We start from the raw sequence: 24,751 nt of genomic DNA on the forward strand, positions 1-24,751 counted from the left end.
TGCCCCCTGCTCTCATACAGCTTAATAATCGTTTTTCTGGGTTACTTGTATTATTAAATATGGTCAAGAACAATGGCGAAATGTCAAGGTTTCATATGTATTACCACGTTTTATTGCATGTTAAGGTTTAGCGGGACAGATTTATGTTTTTCAATTATTTACTTCACTGCCTGGTAGGGGCTTGTTCTGGGAAACATAAGATCTTGAGGTAACTCAAGCATTTTATAGACGAAGTCCCTTACAAATGACTCATTGTCAAATAATCATATATACCTTTCTCAGAATCTTCAACGTTTGTTATGTTTGTTGCCTGTTGTTGGTCATTTGTAACTTCTATACTGTGAATAAAGTTTGTACAGAAAAATAATAATCTTTGAGCCTGTGATTTTATTTGAGCCTCAAACAAACTATTCACCGTATATCAAAAAAATACAAAAGCAATGACAAAGGTAAACATACACCACAGCATTTTACAGTATGTTTCTTTCATTTGAAAAAAGTAGTTTCAATAAATTAGGAGCTGCATAACTTTAATCAGGTACCCAAATTACCTCAATTTTGTGTTGAATAAAAAGCAATGAGATGTGTAACAGTACTGTAGGAAAGACCCTGTCTATTGTATGGCTTTTACCTTCTAGAAGGCCACAGTTAGCTCGCAGTCACCATTAGGTGTCGCCTGCATACCCTTAGTAAGTGGCACTCTTGTCCATTAATACAGAACAAGGCAAATGTATCTGTCTCCATGGTGACAGAAATCAAAAGCATGGCAGCTCTTTCACCTGCTGTCCTGCCAAAGTCCAATAATATTCAAAAGGTGGTGAGAGGACTTTGTTTGACATTAGTCACCAAAAGGTCAGTTTGCAGTCTATATGGTTCCCAGTAGTAAATGTGTGTGACTCCCTGTGACGGCCCAAGTTGTTACCGGCAGGAAGAGAGATTCAGAAACAAGAAGCTGCAGGTTAAGCGCTATTGCACACGTTTATTACAAAAGCAAAACACTAAACAAAACCAACAAATAGGCACAAGGGCCAAAACAAAATGCTTTACACAAAACGTTTGGACAGCACAGCACAGCACAGCACAGCACAGCACAGCACAGCAACAAAACACCTTTTCCTTCACCAACATTAACTCCTAACACCCATGATTACCTGTTTTATATACCTGTGGCTGGACCCTCATTAACCATTAATCATTCAATTATGGCCTCAGCCGCATTCCCATATGTTTACTGAATACAGGGTTTAGAACTAACCCATCACCTTCCATTGCTCCTTCACTGTACATATTGCTGCAAAAATAAAACCAGCAAATATTCACATTCCATCTAAGTTTATCCATTGTGCCCATCATTTAAAGTCAAGTGGAAACTTTTTTTATGCTAAATGATTATGTGTTTTTGGCATTAACCAAAATGTTTGACAACTTGACTTAGTTCATTGTTTTACTAGCAAAAACACTTTTTGCTTTTGCCAGTTGTAAATTCGTATTTTCAACACAATCTTTATTCTTTTAATTTATTTTTAATTCACATGCTCTGTTTTAAAATTGTGCTGAAGAGATGGTAATGATAGCAACAATTTTATTGGAAGCGGTTGCATTTACTTAATACAATAACAGGGAAGTGCAGTTCTGAATGCATTTCCCTTTTACAGTGAGCGCCTACCAGTACTTTTTGGAATGTGCTTGGCTGCATTATCCAGTTGACTAATGAATACAAATATTAAAACAATTGCACTTTGATGAAAAAATATATTAAAGGGACAGCACAGGAGGCTGCAGATATAAGTAATGAGTTGTTTCACACTTGTTTAGCATTGTTTAAGTATTGTTAGCTGGGAGCGTGGTATATACAAAAGATTATACTGTACATGCTGCTGCCTGTTGACTAGAGCATGTCTTTTGCTAAGAATGAAAGCAAGAAGTGTCATGCATTGTAGCTTCATTTCCCATCTGCTTATTACCTTAGCCTAAAGCTTCTAGTGTACAAATTACTAGAACATCTGGTTCTCTATTCCCTTTTGAAGTCTGAGCCGCAGTGTTAATTGCTGAACTTGTGTTACAGTACTGTATATAAAACCGGTGAGGGCTGATTAAGATAGTACACCTAATTTATATTGTTCACTTGCACCAGGCCTGGGTTTGTGTAGATAATTTCATTCCTTGTTATAAAGGAACATATGATCATGTTTTCCTCATTAAGCTCGTAATATATATCATAAACTAGCACAAAAAAATATGTAATTTGTTAATAAGCTTTTTTTTTTTTTTATCAGTTAATGTAAAGTTATTGTAAAGTAATACATTTAGATTCCGGTGGTGGTACCTCATGCACCACCACTCTGCCCCATTCTCACTCTCTGAAAGCGTCATCCCTTTATTAAGACTGTGAAACAAGGGTTTGAATTTCATCTAAACCTCAATGGCTGAGAATCGGATGTGGGTCCAAAGTGACACATAGAAAAGGTTACCAGCAACCACACAATTGTGTTGTGACAGCTGGCAGTTTATATACAGAACATAACTCAGCCATGATGACAAGACAAGCTGCTATCTGCTCTTCTGAAGGGTGTACACACTACATAGAAAAACCGACACAATACTATTATTCAAAACACATTTTGAGCACTGAGATGGAAAAACTTAATTATTATAAACTGTTTGTCAAAAGTGTAGTGTCTTTCAAGATTTCAAGGTGTCATTTAGTCACCAATAGAGGCACTCTGTGTTAGTGTCATCAAAATGCTTCAAAATAAGTTTTGAATTACATTTTGTTGAAAACATAACAAAGAAACCGTGGATACACCTCATTCAATAAATTCAGCATCCATCTACCTTACTGTAATAGCATTCTATTCTGGCCCATTTCTATCAAGATCTTTGTCACTGGATCATATCTGTCGCTTTGTTGTAGAATAGGGTGTTCAGATCTATGAAATGAAATAATAAAAGAAAGATTATTTTTTTAAACTTGATTTGGAAACACAATTATTTTAAACACGTTTGATAATGCTAATAGATATTGCTGTGTGTTTGGTTGTTGCCAAGTGGGCTTACAAATCCCTAAATGTTTACATGAGCCGTGTTAACAACTTGTACCTGGTTGTAAAAGGGGAGTGCCTTCCATTGATTTGTATTTTTTCATTGTTGTTCCAGGCTTGATTGTGAGTTCAAGCCTTCTTACCCAGTAGCCGTGGAGGAAGACGAGGGCTTCAGTGACTGGACCCAGAAGCTGGAGCGTCGCAGGCAAAAACGCTTAGAGGAGCAAGTCCAAGGGGAGGAAGACAGTCTGAGCGAAGCAAAGCTGGTGCCAGCACAGAGCCAGAGGAAACTGGACGAGCAGAAGGAACTGGAAGAGGAATGGGAGAGGAAGGAGAAAGACAGACGGGATCTGAGCCAGAGGAAACTGGATGAGCAGAAGGAACTGGAAGAGGAATGGGAGAGGAAGGAGAAAGACAGGCGGGATCTGAGCCAGAGGAAACTGGATGAGCAGAAGGAACTGGAAGAGGAATGGGAGAGGAAGGAGAAAGACAGGAGGGAGCTGCATGAAAAACTGCAACGAGAGGAGACCGAGCAAAGACAACAAGAGAAGGAGAAGGGTAGGTTGATGAAAGAGGAAGACAGGAGGAATGCAGCGCTCAAGAAGAAAGAAGAGGAACACAGAAGGGAAATGGAAGAAAAGGTACTGTACTATACTATACTATACTTATGAAGATTTATTGTGGATCTCTCTAAATTACCAATGGAACAATAAAAAACAGTTACAAATACATGTGACATTACCTATTTAAATGGTATGATGGTATCTAGTTGACAGTTATAGGCAAACTGGAATATGGATTTCCGTTGTGTACTATGACAGGTACAATTGCTTAGAATTGATGAAAGAAACTAGAATAAAAATATGTTACGATGGAATACTGTAGGGGACATACATTGGTAATTAGTAATTGACCAAGATGTAAAGCCTATTTCAGACATTTCCTCGTATAATGGAAGAGGAGCCCAGAGATTAAATCCAGGACCTGACATCCTTTTATATTCAAAATTCTCTTTGTAGGTTAAAGAGAAGGATGGCGAGGTAAAGGTTTCGTACACATCTAGAGCCTTCCTGCAGCAGGAAGTCATACATATCAATAGCAACGGCAATGCAACTGAAAAGAAAGTGACATTGCATCTTACTTCACCTAAAAGGATACTAAGGTATGTGCTAATATATGCAATGAGAGCCCTGCAGTTACATAAGAAACATACAGAAATATTTTATTTCAGCAGTCCAAATAGCTTTTAAAAGATATTTGATGTTAAAGAATCTCAATACCTGGTAACAATATTTCTGATGGATCTATAAAGAATGGTCAATAATATGAACATCCAGAATTAGTTTTGCATTAAACATGCTTCAACATAACAAGTGTGTATGAAAAGCTCCTAATAGCAAAAGTAGATTATTTCATCATTTCCTTTTGCACAAGCCCCTTCCTGAGGTTGTGTGTACAAAGCTTCTGTGAGGGATAGTCAATTTAACCATGTCTGAGCAAAGGAGAACATCATCCTCTTACATCAAACTCAGGTAATTTACTTGTATGTTTTATATTCTATTGTCACTCTTAATTAGGATATAATAATGGTTACTCCCAGGGAGTAATTGAAAAGGCTTGTCCTGTTTTGTTTGGTGCTGTAGCTCAAGCACAGCAGCCCTCTTGACTGTGAATGAACAAAACATTTTGAATGTAGGATAGAAGGAAATAGAACAGAATACTTCCCCATAATGAATGTATTTGGATCCTTAATTGTATTTAGTGCCAACATTCCATGACTTTGAATATTGTATTGAAAATAATGTACAGGTACAGTAACTCATAGGCTTGTTCAAATACAGTATTTCTTGAAATGTATGAAAACTGACACTGGAGATTTGCTAGGCTACTGAAAACGTGAAATAATAAATCATGTTAAACTGTCATATCATTCTGTGAAATAAGTTACTCTGTATATAATGAACATTTTTTGTTGTTAGTTTTTTTTCTTTAAAAAAAAAAAAAGGAACTGTAACAGTAGATCACAGTGTCAAAAGCAACATCCTGGATACATCTCCTAGATAATAAGATACGTTGCTAATCAACAAAGCTATTTAGGGGAGCAGCAGGCAGTGTCCTTGTGACAGAATCATTGTGCAAATGATATAAGCAATACAGCACTTCAAACTTCTATGTTAAGGTTGTGTCCCATTGTACATACAGCATTACTAGTAATTTATTTTACTTACCAACTGCTGAGTTTTATTATTATTGCATATATTTTGTTGTTGAAAAAACATTAACAAGCAATGTTTCTATTGAGTAAGTAGTAAGTTACCGTTTTGATATTTTTTAATGGAAGCTACTTCAACACATTTTGCAGATTATCCAGTTAAGATTATTTGTTGAAGATTAGTTCAAGAGAAAAATGAGTTTTCAAATTCCAGATTTGTTTCATTTTACAAAAGTGCTCAATTTATGGTTGAAAAGCACTTGCCCCCCCTGATCTTTAGCCTGGTGTAGACGCCATGCATAGCTCCCAATGTCTGTTTATTTTAAAAGTCATCAGTAGATTTAGGAGTGAGATAAAGAAGGGTTTCAGATTGCACAATATCTGCACTGAGCTAACTGTGAAAGTATGAAGCTGCAAATACTTCTACTATTCTGTTCCACAAACCTATTTTAAAAACTCAGTGTAAACAGGAACTGTATTGATCTCACAGGATCTAGGAGTGGGAACTCTGGTGTTTGGAGGCTTTGCATAGTGCTTTTGCATTTGCTTCTTTCTCCTAAAACATGTCAGTTTAAATTAATGTCAGTTTCTCCTTTCCTAAACACTCACACCCATTTAGATCTGCTTTAATCTCATTGAATCAGTGTTTATTTATTTAACATATGTTCTCAGACAGCTTGTTGTGGCCTATAGCATAGGAGAAACATGCATGTTTTTTTAAACCTTTCACCTCTGCCAATTGAAAATAGTTTCCCACCTAAAAGTAACAACAATAAACTGTTGTCGATCTTCAAAATCTCCAGCATCTAATGCCCCAGTTTTGTATAGATGATTCATGGTACGAATTAGTTACACTAACATGACATCAGCCAGTGGTGTGTTATTAAAATAGTATTACAATAAAGTGTTATCCAATATTAATATTCAACAGCTTTACTGTGAAGGTTTATAGATGCAACAGGTCATACTGTGTTAGGTGATGTTTAGAGACCTCATTCAAAAATAACAATAGATTTTGCACTAATCTTCACCAAACATTTATCAGACACTCATAGTCTCCTATACAGTCAATGTATTGCATTTGGCTATAATCCAGTTGTATACAAATCCTCCCTGCAGGAGGAGATGAGGCAATGGGACAGAGGACAGTTACCAGAGTTCGATAGCATTGGAAGCAGGTTGTGTGCAGCATGTCAGTGTCTGCGCTTCCCCTCACAGGACCACTAGCCAGTCCCAGGTAGATGACGATGAGCAGGACGTGTTCACCGAGACAGAGCAGAAGCTGGAGAAGATCCGGCGCAGCCACGAGGAGAAGGAGAGCCAGGAGTACGAGTGGCTGCGGCAGAAGCAGGCGGAGGCCGAGGTGGAGCTGGAGGAGCTGAATAAGAGGAGGGAGGAGCGGCGGCGCCTGAGAGAGGAAGAGGAGCGCCGACAGGAGCAAGAGGAACTCGAGAGGAAGGCCAAGGAAGAGGTGAGCTCAGCATCTCACAGTCTCAATGTGTTACGCAAAGCACCTTCAGATTAAAAAAGGGATTAGTAAGTAAGGGCAGTTACCTAGTGCTTTTGTCTGCGTGTCTCTTCTGAGTTGTAGATTGCAGATTGCTTTATTTCTTCATGGTTCCTTAAAAATTGGAAATCCTTTTTCAAAAACAACCCTTTTTGAGTCAGGCTCGTCTGTTGCAGGAGGAGAAAAGACGAATGAAAGAGGAGATTGAGAGACGAAGGATGCAGGCGGCAGAGAAGAGGCAGAAGACTCTGAGCACCTCAAGCTGTGAGGGAGACGAGCCCTTCAGTCCTCTGAGCCCCAAGAGCCCAACCTTCAAGGTGAGACAGGCTCCCATTCAACTACGGGGTGCAGTGCCAGTAATACAGCTCAGCCTCTTTGCTGTGAAATGATCTATGTCACCCAACCCACACTTTATAAATGTATGTTAGACTAAGGCTGCATATGAACAGTGCTGCTTTGATCATGTTATCATGAAATACAGTCTTACAGATAAGGACACTCAACATGTATTAATCTTGATGCCACCACCCTCATGCAAAAACCTTAAACAAAAGAGGCATGCTGGGAATGTGCGTGGTCTTTTCATAAATGTAACATAAGTGTTAGATAATCCATATATTTTATCTGTATTTTCAACATATATCACACTTGCTTAGAAATATTCACAAAAGCTTTGAGTTTGATATCATTTTCCAGTGTTGTGTCATTTGCGAAGGAGGTTTTGAGTTATCTTTAATAAAATCCTATGTACTCATTTTAGCTGTAGTAATTCATTCCTAGTGTTTTTGTGTTGTTTCAACAGAAATTGCTCATTCAGTTTTATCCTGTAAGTCTCACATGTATGTTGTGGTGGATTTATAAAACTGGATTTCTACCATGTGTTTTTTTTACATGCCCACTGCATTTTGCACTACACCAGACTTTGGATACTATGTAATATATAACATTACTGCATATTATCCAGGGTCTATCTTTGTGTAAAATGTATTATGTATCTATTTATTACATACCCTTTTTTGGTATATCCTCCTGTTTTGTGCCATGATTCACTTTGTAAACCAGTGGTCCGAAGTCCTGAGATTCTGGTACCCAACTTCATCTGCTTTCCCTTATTTCACCACATCATTAAGGTGTTGAACCTTTCACATTATAAACCATGCATGTCTGTCCTGAACTACATTGTGCCTAGCATTGTTTTCATAGAATACAGCACATATTTAGGACTGGGGTATGTAATAAGTACTGAAAGTATTTTCTTGTCAGTCTCTGTCGATGTCATTCAGTCGTAGTTTTTTTTTTTTTTTTTTTAATTGAACCCAAATTAAATCTCTCCATGTTCATTTACACAGTAATGCTAACAGCTGGTTTCACAGGCACCGGTCAATGCTAATGTTACCTAAGGTAACATTAAGTAGTCCTAATCAGGGTCTGTAAACCCAGTCATATAAGACCAGTGTTATGATTCAAAATGTATACAGGCTGTATTTTTTCATCTCGACAAATTTCATCTAAAGTTCTTCTCAGATATTTATTATATTTAATACACATCAGAACTAAAAGTTTGAGTAGCAGACAGAGACTGCATTGGCTTGTGTTTTGTGTTTGTGCTTGTAGTAGCACAGTCCCTGCTGAGGCTGGCTTGTGCTGCAGGCTGCACCCTTGGTTGAATGGCTCTTGTTGTGACATTTCCTCCATTCTTTATCTGTGCAAAACAGGAGCACTGTGAAGAAATACCTTATTGTCTTCATCTTTCCTGTAGTGGCAGTGCATGAAATGGTTTGCTTTGTTGTGTTTAGCATGGATTGCATCTTCACAGTTTACTTTGTCAGCATCTTTATTAACATGAAACATCACCAGATACTTGGTTTGGGTTTAGTGCATTCATAAAATATATTCAATCTATCTGGCTTTGCTTTATATTTTGATGGAATTCTCCATGTTGTGGTGTGCATTTCCCTTACATTTTGCATACATTAATCAATTGTCTAACAGTTACCACATGTACTGTATAGCTTTTCCTTGGAAAAGTCTCTATTAATAACTGCCTATAGATAATTGTTGTTGCTTCCTAAAGCTGCATACTTTGCATATAGTCTTGGACTTGCTTTCCTATGTCTGTGTAATTTCAGAATGAGAATGCGGAGAGAGTAACGGCAGGAAATACCCACTCGGTGAGTTTTGCATTTAAAGTGTAGTGGGAAAGTGCCTCTTGCAACAGATTTACAATCAAAAAACAGTTTAATTGGTCTTCCTGTGTTCAATAAGTTTTTGAGTCACTAAATAACTACAGTGGATTACGTGTGTGGGGTTGTGGGTAACTTTGTAGCTTGTTGTATTTTTATTATATTCTGTGAACCTCTGTAGTGCATTTCAGTACATACAAATCACATTACATCAGCCCCAAATGCCTAAGACTTACACTTGTGTATGTGCATACATGTTATTTCAAATATTTTAAACAGCATTGTCTATTTCAATATCTGTTTTTGGTTCATATTTCTTACAGTGTCAATATTTATTAGTGATGAATATACTGATACTGGTACAAAATGCTGTTTAATGATGAGAAAAATAGCGAATGATTGGCCAGCATGACATTGTGTTTTTAAAAAAATGTATATGGAGCATATTTCACTCCTTTGCTCTGTGAATCTTTGATTAATTACTGACGCAAGGCAAAGGGAGGCAGTTCAACACTGAACAATAATGTAGGAGCTGGGTGATTGAATAGTATTATACTAAAACATTTTTCTTTACCTGTTTTTTATTTTTTAGATTATCGAGAGAACAGATTCTTTAAATCGCTCTCTGAAAAAAAGGTAAGTTCTAGTTACAAAAGAAACTGAAGATTGCTCTGAAGGGAACTCCACAGGGAAATGTTTGTAGACATGTATCGACCCTCAAGATAAAACAAACAGAATGGACCAACAAAAAAACAGCCCAACCATGCGGTGTAAGAGGATTCTTTGGTGGCATTCCCAAATGAGTATTAGTCGAGGGGAGCAAAAATGATACAGTTTTCCATGAATTGTTTCTGCCAGCCTACCCCTCACTGATCTCACACTGACATCTCGGCTGAGTCAACACTGACAGGGAATCGAAGCAAAGACTGCCGGTCCAAACGAGCCTCTGCTAAGCTCAAGGCCATATGCTTGGCAGCCATGATTTATAGGTTATTTGATTGCTTCCAGATGTTAAGTCATTTTCTGGTAAGGCTGTGTCTTTTAAGATATTACTTAGCATACAAGATTGTCCCATGGAATGGCTCCAGCTTGTCACCAAGTATATACCAGTATAGCCAAACCTTCTGGACTGTTAAACCCTCAAGCTGCAGTCAATGGTATTAGTGCTTCAGCACTAATATTTTAACGTAGGGAGATTAGAACCAACCCATACAGATATAGGTAAATAATTATTCAGGAAAAACAAAAGATGTTGTCAAGGGCCTGATCCACACCCTTATCTGTGACTAACCAAGCACCCATTTCAAATGCAGGTATGACTAACACCACATTTCTCCACTACAATTTTTTTCCTTTTTCAGGAATGGTTGAATTTCTTATTTGCTAACCAGGTATTTTTAGTATTTGTTTAGAATTATTATTAACTTTTTAAGAGCTATAGAATACCCCCTGTCTAGTCTAGAGTCACCATGATATAATATTTACATTACATTTACAAAACGTATCTTTCAAAAATAATCAGCATTATTTTGGTAATTTGTTTCCATATGATCTTAAACAACTTGGTTGCACAAACTAAAACGTGATTGTATTTTGTAAAAGTGTTTAGTCGGGAGATTAGTATCAGGTTGTATTGTTCAAGCATTAACGTGCTACAAAAAAATAAGACAGAACTGTAATTTGAGGGCATTTTATTGTACCAAGGAATGCAACAGGATTGGTCAGCCACTTTTTAAAGGTAATCCCAGGATAACCATCTATACATGGGTGATGCAATCCAGGGAATTCCCCAGTTCTGTAAAATATGCCCCAAATAATCCAGCTGTGGCTAATACTGGTGTGTGTAGGTTGATCAAATCTGCCTCATGATGCTGTAATTCTTAAAGGAGGTCTGATAAAACCTTGATGAGCAGCCTTGATTAATAACTGCCATTAGTAATTATTCTTCCTGGCGGACAGACCATATTAAAAATGATGTAATCCCTTCCTCACTTCTACATGCGATTAAGGTGAAGAAAAGCCTCTGTAGTCTGATTGTGTGACCCATTGTGAGAGGCTGGCAAGATACTACTACTACTAATCTTCTGCTACAGATCACCAAAGCACCTAGTAATCTTTTGATTGCATGATTGAACATGATCTGGTTGTTTTTCTTCTACAATTTGCTCTAAGCCCCATTACATAATTTGCCTGTACAATAAACCACCCAACAGGTTTATCACAGCTTATATGGGAAGTGTAGCATTGAGTGCCACAGCATTTTCCAAGAAAGATGACAACTGATGTGAGTGATGATTTACAGTAATCAGCCAGCTATTAGTCATTGTTCCTGTTGAACTGTTCATACTAAGATACTTTTGTGAAATACATTACATTCACAGTTTGTTTGAATGCTATACATTTCAATGTATAGGAAAATATGTATCATTTTTTTAATTCTTAAATACCACTTGGAAATATCATCATGTCAATTAATAATTTTATGATTGCTAATAAACTGACTTTCTATTCATACAGTAACAGTTTTAAGAAGATACAGCCCCAGGTGCCCATCTCCAAAATTGACAACAGACTGGAGCAGTACACTCATGCCATAGAGGTAGTGTTTCACTCATTTCTTATGCATAAAACTGCAGTTGGTTTTGTACAGAATGGGAACAATTTTGAAGCTAGAGCAAATGCAGAGGAACATTTGAAGATCCAAATATATCTTCAAAATAGGACCTATAGGTTCTAACCAATTCATTAATTCTGAAATTCTACTCGGGCAACAAAAGACAGTTCATCATGTACAGTCAAATAAGCTTTTCTGCTTCAACGGTGCAGTAAGAGTGTACTCTACTCAAGTTTATGACATAATAGCCACATGATGTTGCACTTCTGAAAGGAACAGTCACAAATTCCAAAGCATTAAAAACGGACTGAACATGGTGCCGTGGATTATGTGTCAGCTAAGGTAATTTTGAACAGGATTTGTGATTGTATGCTACAGCCATGGCATTATGCAGTGACGGGTCAAATTTATAGCTGCTAGCTTGTATCCAGCTTGTCTAGCACAAGCGTGAGCTGATCTTTTGCTTTGAAAGTTTAGCGTCAATGTAATAAACTGGGTGGCATGTCAGATAAATGAAAATAAATCGTGGCAACATCCCAAGAACAGCTTCTTCTTCCATTTACAACCTCTAGGAGATATCCCCCATATCTCATACAGCAGAAGGTGCATGTGCTGTCTTCAGATTTAATACACATCTGCTTTGTGACACTGTTCATCCACAGTGATGTATCGCTGTTCCTTTAATTAGTTACAGACTCAGAGGAAATATTGAAAATGTAAGCTGTTTTTTACAAGTTTCAGACAAAACAAATGGATGAGAAAGATTTACTTTTTTTTCAAAACTGACAGGTGGGTTTTATCTGATTAATTCACAAAGTTGTTTGGGCCAAGTTGACAATAGCTTATACACATACTGTTCTTCAGTGTTTAAAGATTATTCACTAACTCATTGACCTTAGTACTGTATTTGTCATAATTCACATAGTGAAGAGGGAGTACTGGGTTGCTTCAAGCCTGGAAGCATCTCAATCTCTTAAGGGTTATTTTATTTTAAATGCATCCATGTGTGCATGTAAATCCACTTTTAAGAGGCTGTTTGGCTGTCCAGTGGTGCCTCTTTGCTGGTTAAGTGTTGAAAATGCAGTTACTTTGAATGTTTTTCACATGTGCCACCTGGTGGTAAAATGTTGTCATTGCTTCAAAGATTTTAAAGGGAAAGTCAAATCTAATTTGCCACACAACCGCAATCAGCTACAAGGCCACATACATTCTCGCTGGAACTTAGTTGGCAGTGAAAATAGACTTTTTTGAAATATAAGTCACGTCAATTATCATATTGTTTGTAGCTTCCCTGTTATATTCTGCAGCAGCAGCACTGTTTTGTTAATTCATATGTTTTGTCACTTATTCCCAGATTTCTACCAAGGAATCTAGAGCAGCCAAACAATCCCTCATGGACATTCCTCCGACTGCTGAACTGGTGGCCTCTAAGAAGAGCCTGTGGGAGGGAGGTGAAGCCTTGAGTCCTTCTTCCTCCAAAGGAACCCCATGCAAAGTAGGTGATCTTAGCTGGAATCACTCTCAACCAGAGACTGCAGCAAAACAGAACACGATATTTAGTCACTTGTTAATATAGGTTACCAAGTTCCTTTAGTTGAAAAATGAAGTGCAAATTGTGCTTTGACTTCTAATAGGGCTAGTAAGAAACAGTCAGACATGGCAGCCGACACCCTGCATGACTTTAAATATAGAAGCAATAACAGCAGTGAGATGAACAGCTGTGCTTCCAAACCCATTTTGACCACAACCATTCGCATGTGCCATGGGGGTTTCATGCCTGAGTGGTTCTTCAGAAAGCATTTGCTGACTAGAGATCCTCAGGGGTCTATTGTCGTTCGGAAGACATTTACATTGGGATCTTCACAACTGGATATGGGTTATTGCTTGAACTTAATAGATCACTCAATTTTAGTAAACTAGTCACTGTTGTGTTTCTGTGGTTGTAACAATGAACCTGTGCATTGGCCCATGTGTTATAATATATAATACAGAACCTCGGTCAAATCCGTTGTCTAATTTGGGGTGTTTTAAAATTATACTTAAACTTTATTTTAATATTAGGTGTTTTATATCATCCGTAGGATACTGAAGGCCTGAAAATTGGAGTGTCAGACCTCATTACTCAGTGGGTGAAAGGAACCCCAGACAAGAACACTCCCTCCAAACCATCTGTAAGTTGTGTTTCATTTGTCTAACAATTACCACATTAATTATTAAAAAAGCAGTTAAGGTGCAGGAAAGTCCTGAACAAATAACTTTAAAAGGTCATATACAATAATTACGGGTATTGTAAAACAAATACTGCTTGTACTGATAGCTGTTCTGCTGTTGGTAATCTGAAATATAGAAAATATAATAAAACACATACAAAAATGGTATATTGTTACAAGAGTTTATATTTCCAAAATGTTTTTTTCAAATAAAATAATACAATAATGTAATCATTAATTTTTAACAGCAATGTGGCTCTTGATGTCAAGTGGTCTGGTTATGTCACTCTTCTAAAATGGTTGAATACTGGGAAAGCATACATGTTCATCTAAGTATATTCATAAAGAATAGCTTGCATCTGTCAGAATGTGCTTGAATTATGCAATGAACATCACTGGTAGAATTAAGTATTCAGATAGCAGTAGTCCTTGGGTATTGAAATTGCAATTTTTCACAGCTCTAAACTCGAACAAACTTCACTGTAAACCAAAAGCAGTGAGTCACTTTTTGAATTATTCAATTATTAGCCATAGGAACATGTTGCCACAAATACAAACACTATTCCTTTGCTCCATTAAGATTACTGTACTCATGCTTCCTATTTCCTCTTTCTCTGTCTCCTGTTCTGTTTCCTCAGTTCTCTTATTTCACCTTCATTCATGTCTTGGACTTTTCTTACTCTTCTTCAAGGTAAACAGCAGCCCTGCCTCTCCCTCTCTGCTTATGCAACTGTTCTGCATTGTTTGCTAATCCTACTGCTACTTCAACATTATTGTGAAACACAACACTATTTAACTTGGTTTACACAAATACACTGTTGAGTTGTTTATGTTGGCCTGTGCAATAATAAGTATAGAAAATCCAACGGCAAGTAATACATCTATTCCAATGAATTAATGTAAATATTGGACACGTGGAGAAAAAACATCATGTCTTGAGCCACGGATCTCTCCTTGAGTCATTAAACCATTGATTAGGCGTCGCCCAGTTGCCTAATTTTGTCAGTGTTTATGAAGACGTGTATGATTTGCAGCTCATTGTTATCTGTTTTTGCAAATACCTGTTCCAGCCATTTCTACATCTCCCCTTATTACTGTGTATTTAAACATTTCATTTCAACTACATTTTCTTCACGCTCTGAAGAGCAGCCCTTTCCTTTATTTTCACCTCTCCATGCTTTCGTTTCTGGACCTTCTCTCTTGCAATAGAGTTGCTCCATAGTGAAAGCTAAACAACCGATCAATTGCTGCATCGATTCAAGCAAGATCTGCAGCAGCTTGTTATGGGCATCAATATACTGCTTGCTTCTTTCCTTGAAATGAAAAGAATATATATTAATAAAGGGTGCACCCTTGTGGAAAGTAGATTTTTCTTTTTTTTTAAACCACCTTTTATGTTTTCATTCAGTGAATTTACATCTGAATTGTACTTTGTTTTATTTCAGGATGTAATGGCAGGCGATGTATTAAACAAAAAGAACATATGGGAAAATAAAATAGATTCAACTCCCTCGGCTAATAAAGGAGCAGCACTGAAAGTGAGTTGGACCAGGACACTGGATTTCTAACTTTTCCAAAAAGAAGGGGGCTTTGTGAAAACCACGATTGTGTGTGTCTCTTAAGTGTATGTTTTGTCTTTAATAGCAAGTCAGATTACATGTTTGCAATATTTAAAACATGGCTGTATTTAGATCTGCCACCATGTCCAATAATTCATTCATATATTGAGGACAGCGTATCATTTAACCTGCCAATTGGCTTTTCTTCTATTTCCTCAGAGCACACCATCTGGTAAAAGGTACAAATTTATTGTGAGTGGACATGGCAAATATGAGAAAGTTCCAATCAGTGATGACAATCATGCTGAATATACAAATGGTAAGTCAAGTAAGATTTTACATTTTGTATTTACCCTAAAAGTTTCAGAAGCAGGAGTGGGGGGGGGCTTTATTTGAGTCAGGAAGGTCACAAGATCACAATGCTGGTTTGTTTGCCTGTGTTCTTAGTGGTGATGGACAGTTGACAGCAATGCTGAGCCCCCATGTGCTTATCTGGCTCGGACCAGACAAGGCTTTGGTTTGATTCCAGGCCTCTCCTTTAAAAGATACAGATTAGTTTCACTAAAACTGACATGTGTTTTGTAATTGTTTTTTCAGCATCTGTAGATACAATACTGAGAATATGTGTAAGCTGAAGTTATTTCATAAACAGTAAACAGGGATAGGGTTTTCCTTATGAGTTTTCCAGTCTTGATAAGAGTTTGTAAAATGATAATGCAGGATAATAATCCTGTCTGTGCATTAAATTATCTCGCAGACATCACTGTTATAAACGACACCCTGAGATCTATAAACCATTATACATCTCTGTGTAATTTTTATAACAAAGTCGTTACTATCTTTGTCTACTGTGCTCTAAATAGTCATTGCAATTTCTTTTTAACAAGAAGTGATTGTTATGTTGTCATACAAAATGTCCTTGGATAGTCATTTTTAACTGAGTCATATTCAACTTGGCCCATCATTTTGTCTTTATCTGAGTGTAGTGCTCTTAGATTTCTGTTCTGCACACCTTCAACCTATTCTACTGAGTGAGTGAATTGTGAACAATCAAATAAGCTCAGGAGAAATGTGTCAGTTGAAAAAATATCATCAGAATCCCGATTATTTTTTTAAATCCTGCCACAGCATGATCACAGGAAGCTTGTTGTTAAAAGCCATCCTTAACTTTCAACACAATCGGAGTAAGACTAAAAAAGAGGCTACTTGTCCAGTAGACAAGTGTTTTTTTTGTGTGTGTTATCTTTTGGTTAAGAATATTGCTCCCGAGTGGTGAGCAGCCTAGAGAGATCAGAGACGGGAATCCTGAGGTGATGACAGCTGTCAAAACACTTTATTTATATAGGGGCAATAGTCCTCTGTTTTAAAGCAACCTTATTTATATAAAGCAATAATTAAATCACTGTATAATCCATGACATCACATTGTTATTAATTCAGGAATACATATTATTGTATTGGTTATTAATGTTGATTTTAGGATCTCTGGCAGGAACCATCCTTGAACCACCCTTTAGCCACACCAGAATAACTACTTTTATCCAAAATAAAAATAAAATACATATGTGTATCAGTTACACAACACAGAGATAACTCCCCCTATAGACTAATTCTACTTGTGTATTAAAACACATTGGCAGATATCAGGTTTTTAAATGTTGAGCAAACAAATACAGGCTGCATATAATGTATGCTTATACTAGAAATTACAATACAGACATTTAAGCAGACTGCGATTACATAAAGCAGAGAACAATGGGTATACATTTTTATATACAAGTCAAAATGATTAAGCTACAATTATCCTTTACAAGGCTGAACAGCCTTCCCCCTCAAATATTCACATACAGTAGCTATAGAGTGAGGCCAAAACATTAATATTAGATATAAATATTATACAACCAGTTGTATTTGTTGAGTGTTTTGTCCATCAAAGTCAATACTGCTCTTTTATCAAAACCTGCTTTGAACAGTACTGTGTCAACTTCATGGGTAATGTAGGTATTAATCTGGATTGTCTGTGGTTTGTTCATACGTGGTTTTGAAAAAACTACAATTATGTCCGAAGTCATCTGCTTAATCCCTGGTGTGTTTATAGAGAGAGGACATGTGTCATCAGATAACCCTGATGTCCCATGATGTAAACCAAGTGATCCTAAGCCTATTGGCCTTCAACTAGGAAAGGGACAGAAAGCGGCGCCTTGACCTCTAGCCAATAGGGTCATTTCTGGCACAAAGGTGGTTCCTCTGTATGGAATGTTCATGCTCACTCAATAATGGACACGAATATTATAAATTCATATTTATAAATCAGCAGAGAGACGTTACAAAAACAAACCTAATTGCAACACAGTTCTAAAATGTGTTTGGCACCACCTGGTGTCCCAAAATTGCAATATGACTATTTGTAAAGAATATTCTCTTAATGAGTAACATTCTAGTTTTCAAAACATCCTTTGAAATTATTAATGAATACTATTGAAAGCCAGTGAATAGTTATAACACAAAATACTTCGATAACTTTGCTCTCAAGTTTAGCCCAGCCAGGCTTGGCATTTTCACTTTTCTGTGCTTTGAACTCTTGTCCTAGCCCATTATTGATCATTTCTCTCTGTTCTGCTGCTTTCCATCTTAACATTAACACCTGTTAAACATATACAATTCAGAAGCAGATACAATATCATATAACTGTCCCAGAAAATTACAAGGGTGTGTCAAATGAAATAGATTAAAGACTTAGGAATGCTTCACTAACTCCTCACATTTTTCTCCTGCATCTAAAATAACTTTTGCCATCTTGCCACTGTCTTGTAATGAAACAGAAATATTTGGGCATTGGTTGCAAACTGACTTCCCCTCAGGACCTTCTTCCCTGGGCAAAAAGCAGTCACTTGGTGCCAGGTCTGGGCTGTATACAGATGCATGTGGCAGGATCTGACAAGACCCAGCCTTGATCTGACAAGACCCAACCTTGTTCAAATATACTTTTTACCTTGTGCTTGTCATGCCTCATCCTCAACGCTGAAACATTCATTGAATTTCTCTAAGCACTTGTACACCTAACGTATTGTTACACATAGCCTTCACCCTTTGGTTAAATGCTGTCACCAGAGTCACACTTTCTGACCTCAGGTTTTCAAACCTGCACTCCAATACCATGCTGCCATTTTAAAAACAAACCATTCCCAGAATTCACTGCATGCATGTGTTGATAAATGGTGCCAACTGAAAGCTAAATGCGGTATGTCCCTATCCAATGACTTATATTAGTAACAGGCATATATACTTAGCATACCTAAAATTAATCTAGACCCCATTTGAAACACCTTCATAAATTGAACTCTACAGTAATACTAAAAGAACCCTGGATTAAATAAATATTATGGCATTTTCATAACATGATATAAAAGTATACTTTCCAAAATGTGTTTGATCATTTATTTATTTCAGTTTGGGTCAGTGAAAATTAAGATATAACTACCTTTTTAAAGAAAAACAAGTGTCTCATATTTTAGATGCAGCACAGAAAAAAAAAACATTATACAAAGGTCATTGATCAATGATTTGCTTGAACTGTACACACCCTGTCCAAAACTGCTGTCAAAATGCACAGGCATGATTATAATTTAAATCAATTATATATAGAAATAAACTTTAATGTCAAAATTGTTGACTATGCAAATAGTACTTTTCTGCTTCCAATCTTTTGTTTAACTTACTCTAGACCTTCAGATCAACTTGTGTCTGCATAATTTCCCAGACCATTGTATGATGTGGTGTGGTTTGTTATGCCATCAAACAAGTGTGCTTAAAAACCTTCCTTTTGCAAAGAGCTTTAAAAATGTAAAATAAAACAGCATATTTTTTCACAAATTTAATGTGTAAAGATTTATGGAAAAGAATCAAAAAATGAATTTGTTCTTTACAGATTTGTTCCAGATTTAATAAGGATGTGTTGTGCTTCAGTTCCAAACTTCTGTCTGAAATTTTGAAAAGACTAAAATTATGTTATGAAAATTACCACTTTAAGTGTAAAATATAGGTGCATTAGATTTTTATTGCTTGTTTTGCATCAATATTTAAAAGAAAATCTTTGTGCAGTATATCTAGCTTACAGTCTTGCTTGTTTTTTTTACCCTAAAGACGAAACATACATCATTCTCCCTGATACATTGTAGCAATTAATTAATATCGAAAAAAAAACTACTTTCAAATGTGTATTACAATAATTTGACATGTTTAACTTACGTGCACTTTGAAGGAAATCACCATTATGTGTTCTCATCAATCTACATCTCGAGGGTCATTTGCTTTCCAGGCACCTATTTTCAATCTCCAAACATCTTGTCTAACACCTATTACTTACAGAAAAAACAGTATAAATTTTGATTTATAAAGGCAAGGAACTTTACCAGAGTTGAATATCCACACCGCTATGCTGTAAAGATGCATTGTCATATATTTGCTATTTTAGTTTAGCTAGGTTAGCTTATACTTAATTATTATTTCAATTCCCAACCCTTAGCAATTCTGTTAAAGTCTTTCGGTTCTTCCTCTGTGTTTTTGCGGTTCAGCAGACTCATCTCAAACACAGTACTGATTTTTGCCAGTGGCCTAGAAGCAGCTTCCTTTAACTTCCTGGCATCAAATCGTGGTTTGTACAAGAGAAGAGGCAGCCTGTAGATGAGTGAAGAAAACTCTTTCTTTTCCTCTTGTTTTGTTTCTGTTTGTTCAGACTTGCTATTGTTATTAATTTGTTGCTTTATACATTCTTTGGCAGAAAACATTTTGAAGAGGACCGCATCCCACATCTTGGTTGCCCTTGAATCTTTGTTTCTCTCTAAATCCTGGCTTTCACTTTCGTTCTCCCCTGGTGAGGGCTTCTCTTCATTCTTTTCCTTTTCTTTCTTTTGTAACGTCTCTTTCTCGGGTTCAGGTTGCGACTCTGGTTCTGGTTCTGGAAATTTAGGCTCTTCAGGCTCCACAACAAGATGCTTCTTGAGACGGGACCAGCCACTGAATTTGGATTTCAGTGACTTTGCTTTCTGGGGGATTTTCAGCAAAGGTTCTGCTTTGGGAAACGAGTTGGCCTGGTGATTGTCTTTTTCAGAACTTGCTGGTGCAACTTTCTCAGCAGTCTTTTCCTTAGTAACATCAGCCTTGGTTTCTGTGACTGTTGCTGTTTCCTGCTGAAGGCCATCTCCAGCTTGGACTTCGATCTCATGGGTTATTGACTTGGAATCCTCTGGGACAAGGGCTGCAGCAGTAGTTTCAGTTTCAGGCACAGGGGTTTTAACTCTTTGAGTCTGAACAGAGGGAGTTTGGGGTTTTGGTGTTTCGTTTGCAGGTGTTTTTGCTTGCTGATTGTCTGACAGAGGAGGAATTTCACTTGTAGGAGTTGTAGCTCTAGCAAAGACGTATGTAGGTGTTTTTGCTCTAGCTAGTTCATGTGTTGGTGTTTTAGCTCTCAGAATGTCATGAGAAGCCGTTTTAGGGATGGACACTACGTTGGAAGGTGTTTTGGGTCTAGGTATTTCATATGAAGTTGTTGTAGCTGCGGTTATTCCATAAGAAGGTGTCTTAGGTCTGGGCACTTCATTAGAAGGCGTTTTAGGTCTAGGCATGTTATAGGATGGTGTTGTAGCTGTAGGTGCTTCATAAGAAGGTGTTTTGGGTCTTGCCACATTATTGGAAGGTGTTTCAGGTGTGGTTACTTCATGCACAGTTGTTGAAGCTGCAGATGTTCCATAATAATGTGTCTTAGGTCTTGACACTTCATTAGAAGGTGTTTTGGTTATAGGCGCTTCATACAAAGGTGTTGTAGCAGTAGGTATTCCATAAGATGGTATTTTGGGTCTTGAGGCTTCATAAAATTGAGTTTTAGCTGCGGGTACTTGATAAGTAGGGTTTTTTACTCTGGGTAGATCACACAAAGGAGCTGTAGCTGGAGAGATTCCATAAGAAGGGGTTTTAGGCCTGGGACTTTCATATGAAGGTGTTTTAGGCCTAGACACCTCATTTGATGCTACAGTGGATTTAGAAATTGCATACGATGGTGTTATAGGTCTTGATATTTCAAGTCTGGGCACTTCATATGAAGGTGCTTTAGCAGTAGTAATTTCATAAGTGGTTGTTTGAACTGCAGTGACTTCATTTGTGGATGTTTTAGGCAGGGGCATGTCATATGTAGGTGTTTTAGATCTCTGAATTTCATAAGAAGGTGTTTTAGGTCTAGACCATTCATATGAGGGTGCTGCTGCTGGTATAGATATTCCATACAAAGGTGTTTTAGGTCTGGATGCATTGTATAAAGGGGTTTTGGGTCTAGACCATTCATATAAAGGTGGCTGAGTTATAGGTACTTCATATGAGGTTGTGGTAACTGCAGAAACTTCATATGTAGGTGTTTTAGCTCTAAAAACTTGAGAATGAAGTGCTGTATCTGCAGAGGTTCCATGAGATAGTGTTTTAGGTCTGGGTGCTTCATGTAAAAGTGCTTTAGCTGTAGGAACTTCATGTTTAGCTGTTTCAACTATAGTGATTTCATATGTAGATGTTTCGGATGTAGTGACTTCTTCATAAGAAGGTGTTTTAAGTGAGGGCACTTGAAGTGAAGATGTAGAAATTTGACTTGTTGTTGTTTTAGCAGGAGCTGCTTCAAATGTCAGTGTTTTAGCTTGGTAACCTTCATATGTAAATGTCTTTAATTGAGGAACTTCAAACAAAGGTGTTTTAGCTCTTGGAACTGCAACAGCAGGTGATGGTTGACTGGTAGCTTTAACAGTGTGAGAATTGACTCTTGGAACATTAAAAAGATGGGCCTTATGTGTAGATGCTGTTTCCACAGGGGTTATAGCTTTGGGAACTGTACTGCTAGCTGAGTGGGTTTCCCCATGCAGTGGGTGGACTGGAGACTTTGGTCCTATCTCCTGGACTTCTATATCCTGCGGAAAAATGAAAATGTTCCTTTCATGACTTGTAGACAGTGGAGAATGTTTGTAAGGCTGACCAGTATGTGCCAAGGGACTTCTTGCTGGGTTAAAAAGCTGGGGTGACAAACTCTCAGACTTGTTGAAAGAAAAAGTTTTTTTAGTTGGGTATGGAGATGATGCATGTTGAACCAGAGGTTTAACTGAAAACCTTGGGGGCAGCAGGGATGCAGCATAGGCAGGTGTTTCGGGTGTCTTTGGCGGTGTTGAGTGTTCACTGTGCTCAAGATCCGGACTGGCTTCACTCACTGGAGAGAGACTAGAGCGGAAGGGGATGGGGGTCTGTGATGTTGGGGGAGGTGCCTTTTTCTTAGCTGTTTTCTTTAGTAGTTTCTGAAGCCTGGCATTGTCCTTGCTTGGCTTGGGCAGCAGAGGGGGAGGATATTGCTGGGTCAATCCTGGTTGATTAGCATTTGTAAAAGTGACAGCCATCAGCATTTTAACCCCTAAAACAAAAATACAATTTTAGACAGCTTCTGTAACACAATCTATTTATTGAAAACATAACACTGTGGTTTCACGTGTCGCGACTAATATTCTATAGGTTTCTATATGGTTAAAGCACCTTGAATAGGTTGTGTTGATAAATGATTTGACAATCAGGTTAATGTCCTGTTTTGATTTTCAGCAGTGTCCATCAGCAGTGTTCTCAAGAGAAAATAGATCATGATCTCTGTTCTTAGCTCTGCTCCTAGGCTCTCAGAAACTGTATAGGCCCAGGCCCTAGTCAGCACTTGTGCTCTGGCTGTTTATTTAGAACCTGGCTGATAAAGTTACAATGCAAAATAATTTTCATAAAATTATTATTATGTATAGAATCTATTTCTAAATCAACAGGATATTAATAAATCCATAGGACTACAATTAATTTTCAGCATTTACTGTACCACATCATGCTAGTATTGTCAAAACCCTTCTCACTGTAATAATATTCCTCTTTTTGTAATTTCTTGCAGATGGAGCATACCACGAAGAATCTTGAAAATGTACTGTAACCGATGTCTTTTTCTTTTTTAATTTATGAACTGTCGCAGGTGGTTGTTGTAGCTGATATTATCCACACTATTGCTACCTTGTCTTAAGTGATACATAATCTTACTTGTCTTTAACAGCTTACTTTGTTATAGAATCTCTAAAATAATCAAGATAATGATTTGAATCTCAGTTACTGAAAAAATAATTAATATGTTTGCTGAATAACAATGCTAGGGTTTATTTTTGTTTTGGTTTTTTCCATCATTATACATTGGCATGAATATATAGTGGGTTTTTGTAACTTTTAAAATACAAAAATAAACAGCTTAAAAAAAAAAAAGTTTTAATAATTGTACCTAACATATCTTATTTTTACTTTTTGTATTGAATCTGTTCTTGTAATTGCATTGTCTTAATATAAATGCAATGTCTATTTCTAAATGTTATACTGTACAACAAAAAGCTTTAAATGCTTTCTTGGCTAATACTATATTATCCAAAGGATGTGCACTAGCACCATCAACACACATATAGCCTACAGTAATACAGTGTATTAAGTATCACAAGTTTCATATTTTGACAACATATTCTACTATAGTTAATACTGGCTTTGTATCAGATTTACAATGGTGCACGAAGTACTGAATGTAAAAACAAGCACAAGCAAACAAAAATAATTGTGTTGGATTGTTGCTTTAATACTTTAGTTAGAGAACGGTACATTACAATATTACAGTTAGGCATTATTAGGACCTGGTGTTTAATGGATCCTCTCAAGCATTTTGTAGAGATCAGGTAAGAACTGCTTTTCCTGTTCGCCTTAGCAAAATAAGTTGCCACTGTATTCTGTGTTCTTACTTTGAATGTCTATTATATACGCTGTATGATTTTGTTTCTTAAAAAAATAAAGAATGTAAAGTTTCATATTAACATGTGCTTTTTTTCCTTACAAATTGTAAGAACCTTTGTTGTGTTTCTCAAAGAGAGTAAACTATACAATTATGGTCCATATCTTTCAATGAACTTTAATTCAACAGTAATGTACAAAACTGAAAACTTTAGCGTGCCTGAGATGCCTTCCATTACATTGCTATCGTGTTTGATAATTGCTTTGTTAAGCCAATAGGTGTTTTTTTCTCCTTTCAAAAAATGTATCAAAGACTGGCGTAAACTCTTTGAAAATATGGCCTTATAAGCTTTAAGTTAAATATCGACAAATGGCCTGTCTTACATTTTATCAAAAATGATTCACAGTGCAATTACAGAAGTTAAAAAACACTATCCCATTACTACATTTCTTGCTAAAAGTGTAGTACCAGTAAGCAGACGACAAGAGACAGGTTTTACCAGAGGTCCAAACATGGATGACTGTTTTTTTTTTCTAGCACAGAGTTTAATGCTGCTTGAATATGTGTTAAAGATAGTGTTACACTTATGCTCAGATGACCTTATTACTAGCAGT

General features: G+C 37.0%; 1 protein-coding gene across 3 annotated transcripts in view; it reads left to right on the forward strand.

The window, feature by feature from the left end:
• The window catches only part of LOC117432255 (non-muscle caldesmon-like), a 65,244-nt gene extending 41,025 nt beyond the window's left edge, over window positions 1-24,219 (forward strand). Inside the window, exons 3-15 of one of the 3 annotated variants that reach the window (XM_059001838.1) lie at window positions 3,157-3,682; window positions 4,061-4,203; window positions 6,472-6,724; window positions 6,937-7,077; window positions 8,890-8,931; window positions 9,536-9,579; window positions 11,461-11,542; window positions 12,912-13,052; window positions 13,639-13,728; window positions 15,213-15,305; window positions 15,546-15,645; window positions 20,106-20,198; window positions 23,271-24,219. In XM_059001838.1, the coding sequence (XP_058857821.1) occupies window positions 3,157-3,682; window positions 4,061-4,203; window positions 6,472-6,724; window positions 6,937-7,077; window positions 8,890-8,931; window positions 9,536-9,579; window positions 11,461-11,542; window positions 12,912-13,052; window positions 13,639-13,728; window positions 15,213-15,305; window positions 15,546-15,645; window positions 20,106-20,198; window positions 23,271-23,296 (1,774 nt within the window). In that variant the 3' untranslated portion in view covers window positions 23,297-24,219. Of the gene's footprint in view, window positions 1-3,156; window positions 3,683-4,060; window positions 4,204-6,471; window positions 6,725-6,921; window positions 7,078-8,889; window positions 8,932-9,535; window positions 9,580-11,460; window positions 11,543-12,911; window positions 13,053-13,638; window positions 13,729-15,212; window positions 15,306-15,545; window positions 15,646-20,105; window positions 20,199-23,270 lie in introns of all 3 variants that reach the window. The other 2 variants (XM_059001839.1, XM_059001840.1) reach the window with 2 other exon arrangements.
• The last annotated feature ends 532 nt before the right edge of the window (window positions 24,220-24,751 follow it).

The sequence above is a fragment of the Acipenser ruthenus genome, chromosome 27 (genome assembly GCF_902713425.1).
Source record: "Acipenser ruthenus chromosome 27, fAciRut3.2 maternal haplotype, whole genome shotgun sequence".
Classification (NCBI taxonomy): Eukaryota; Metazoa; Chordata; class Actinopteri; order Acipenseriformes; family Acipenseridae; genus Acipenser; species Acipenser ruthenus.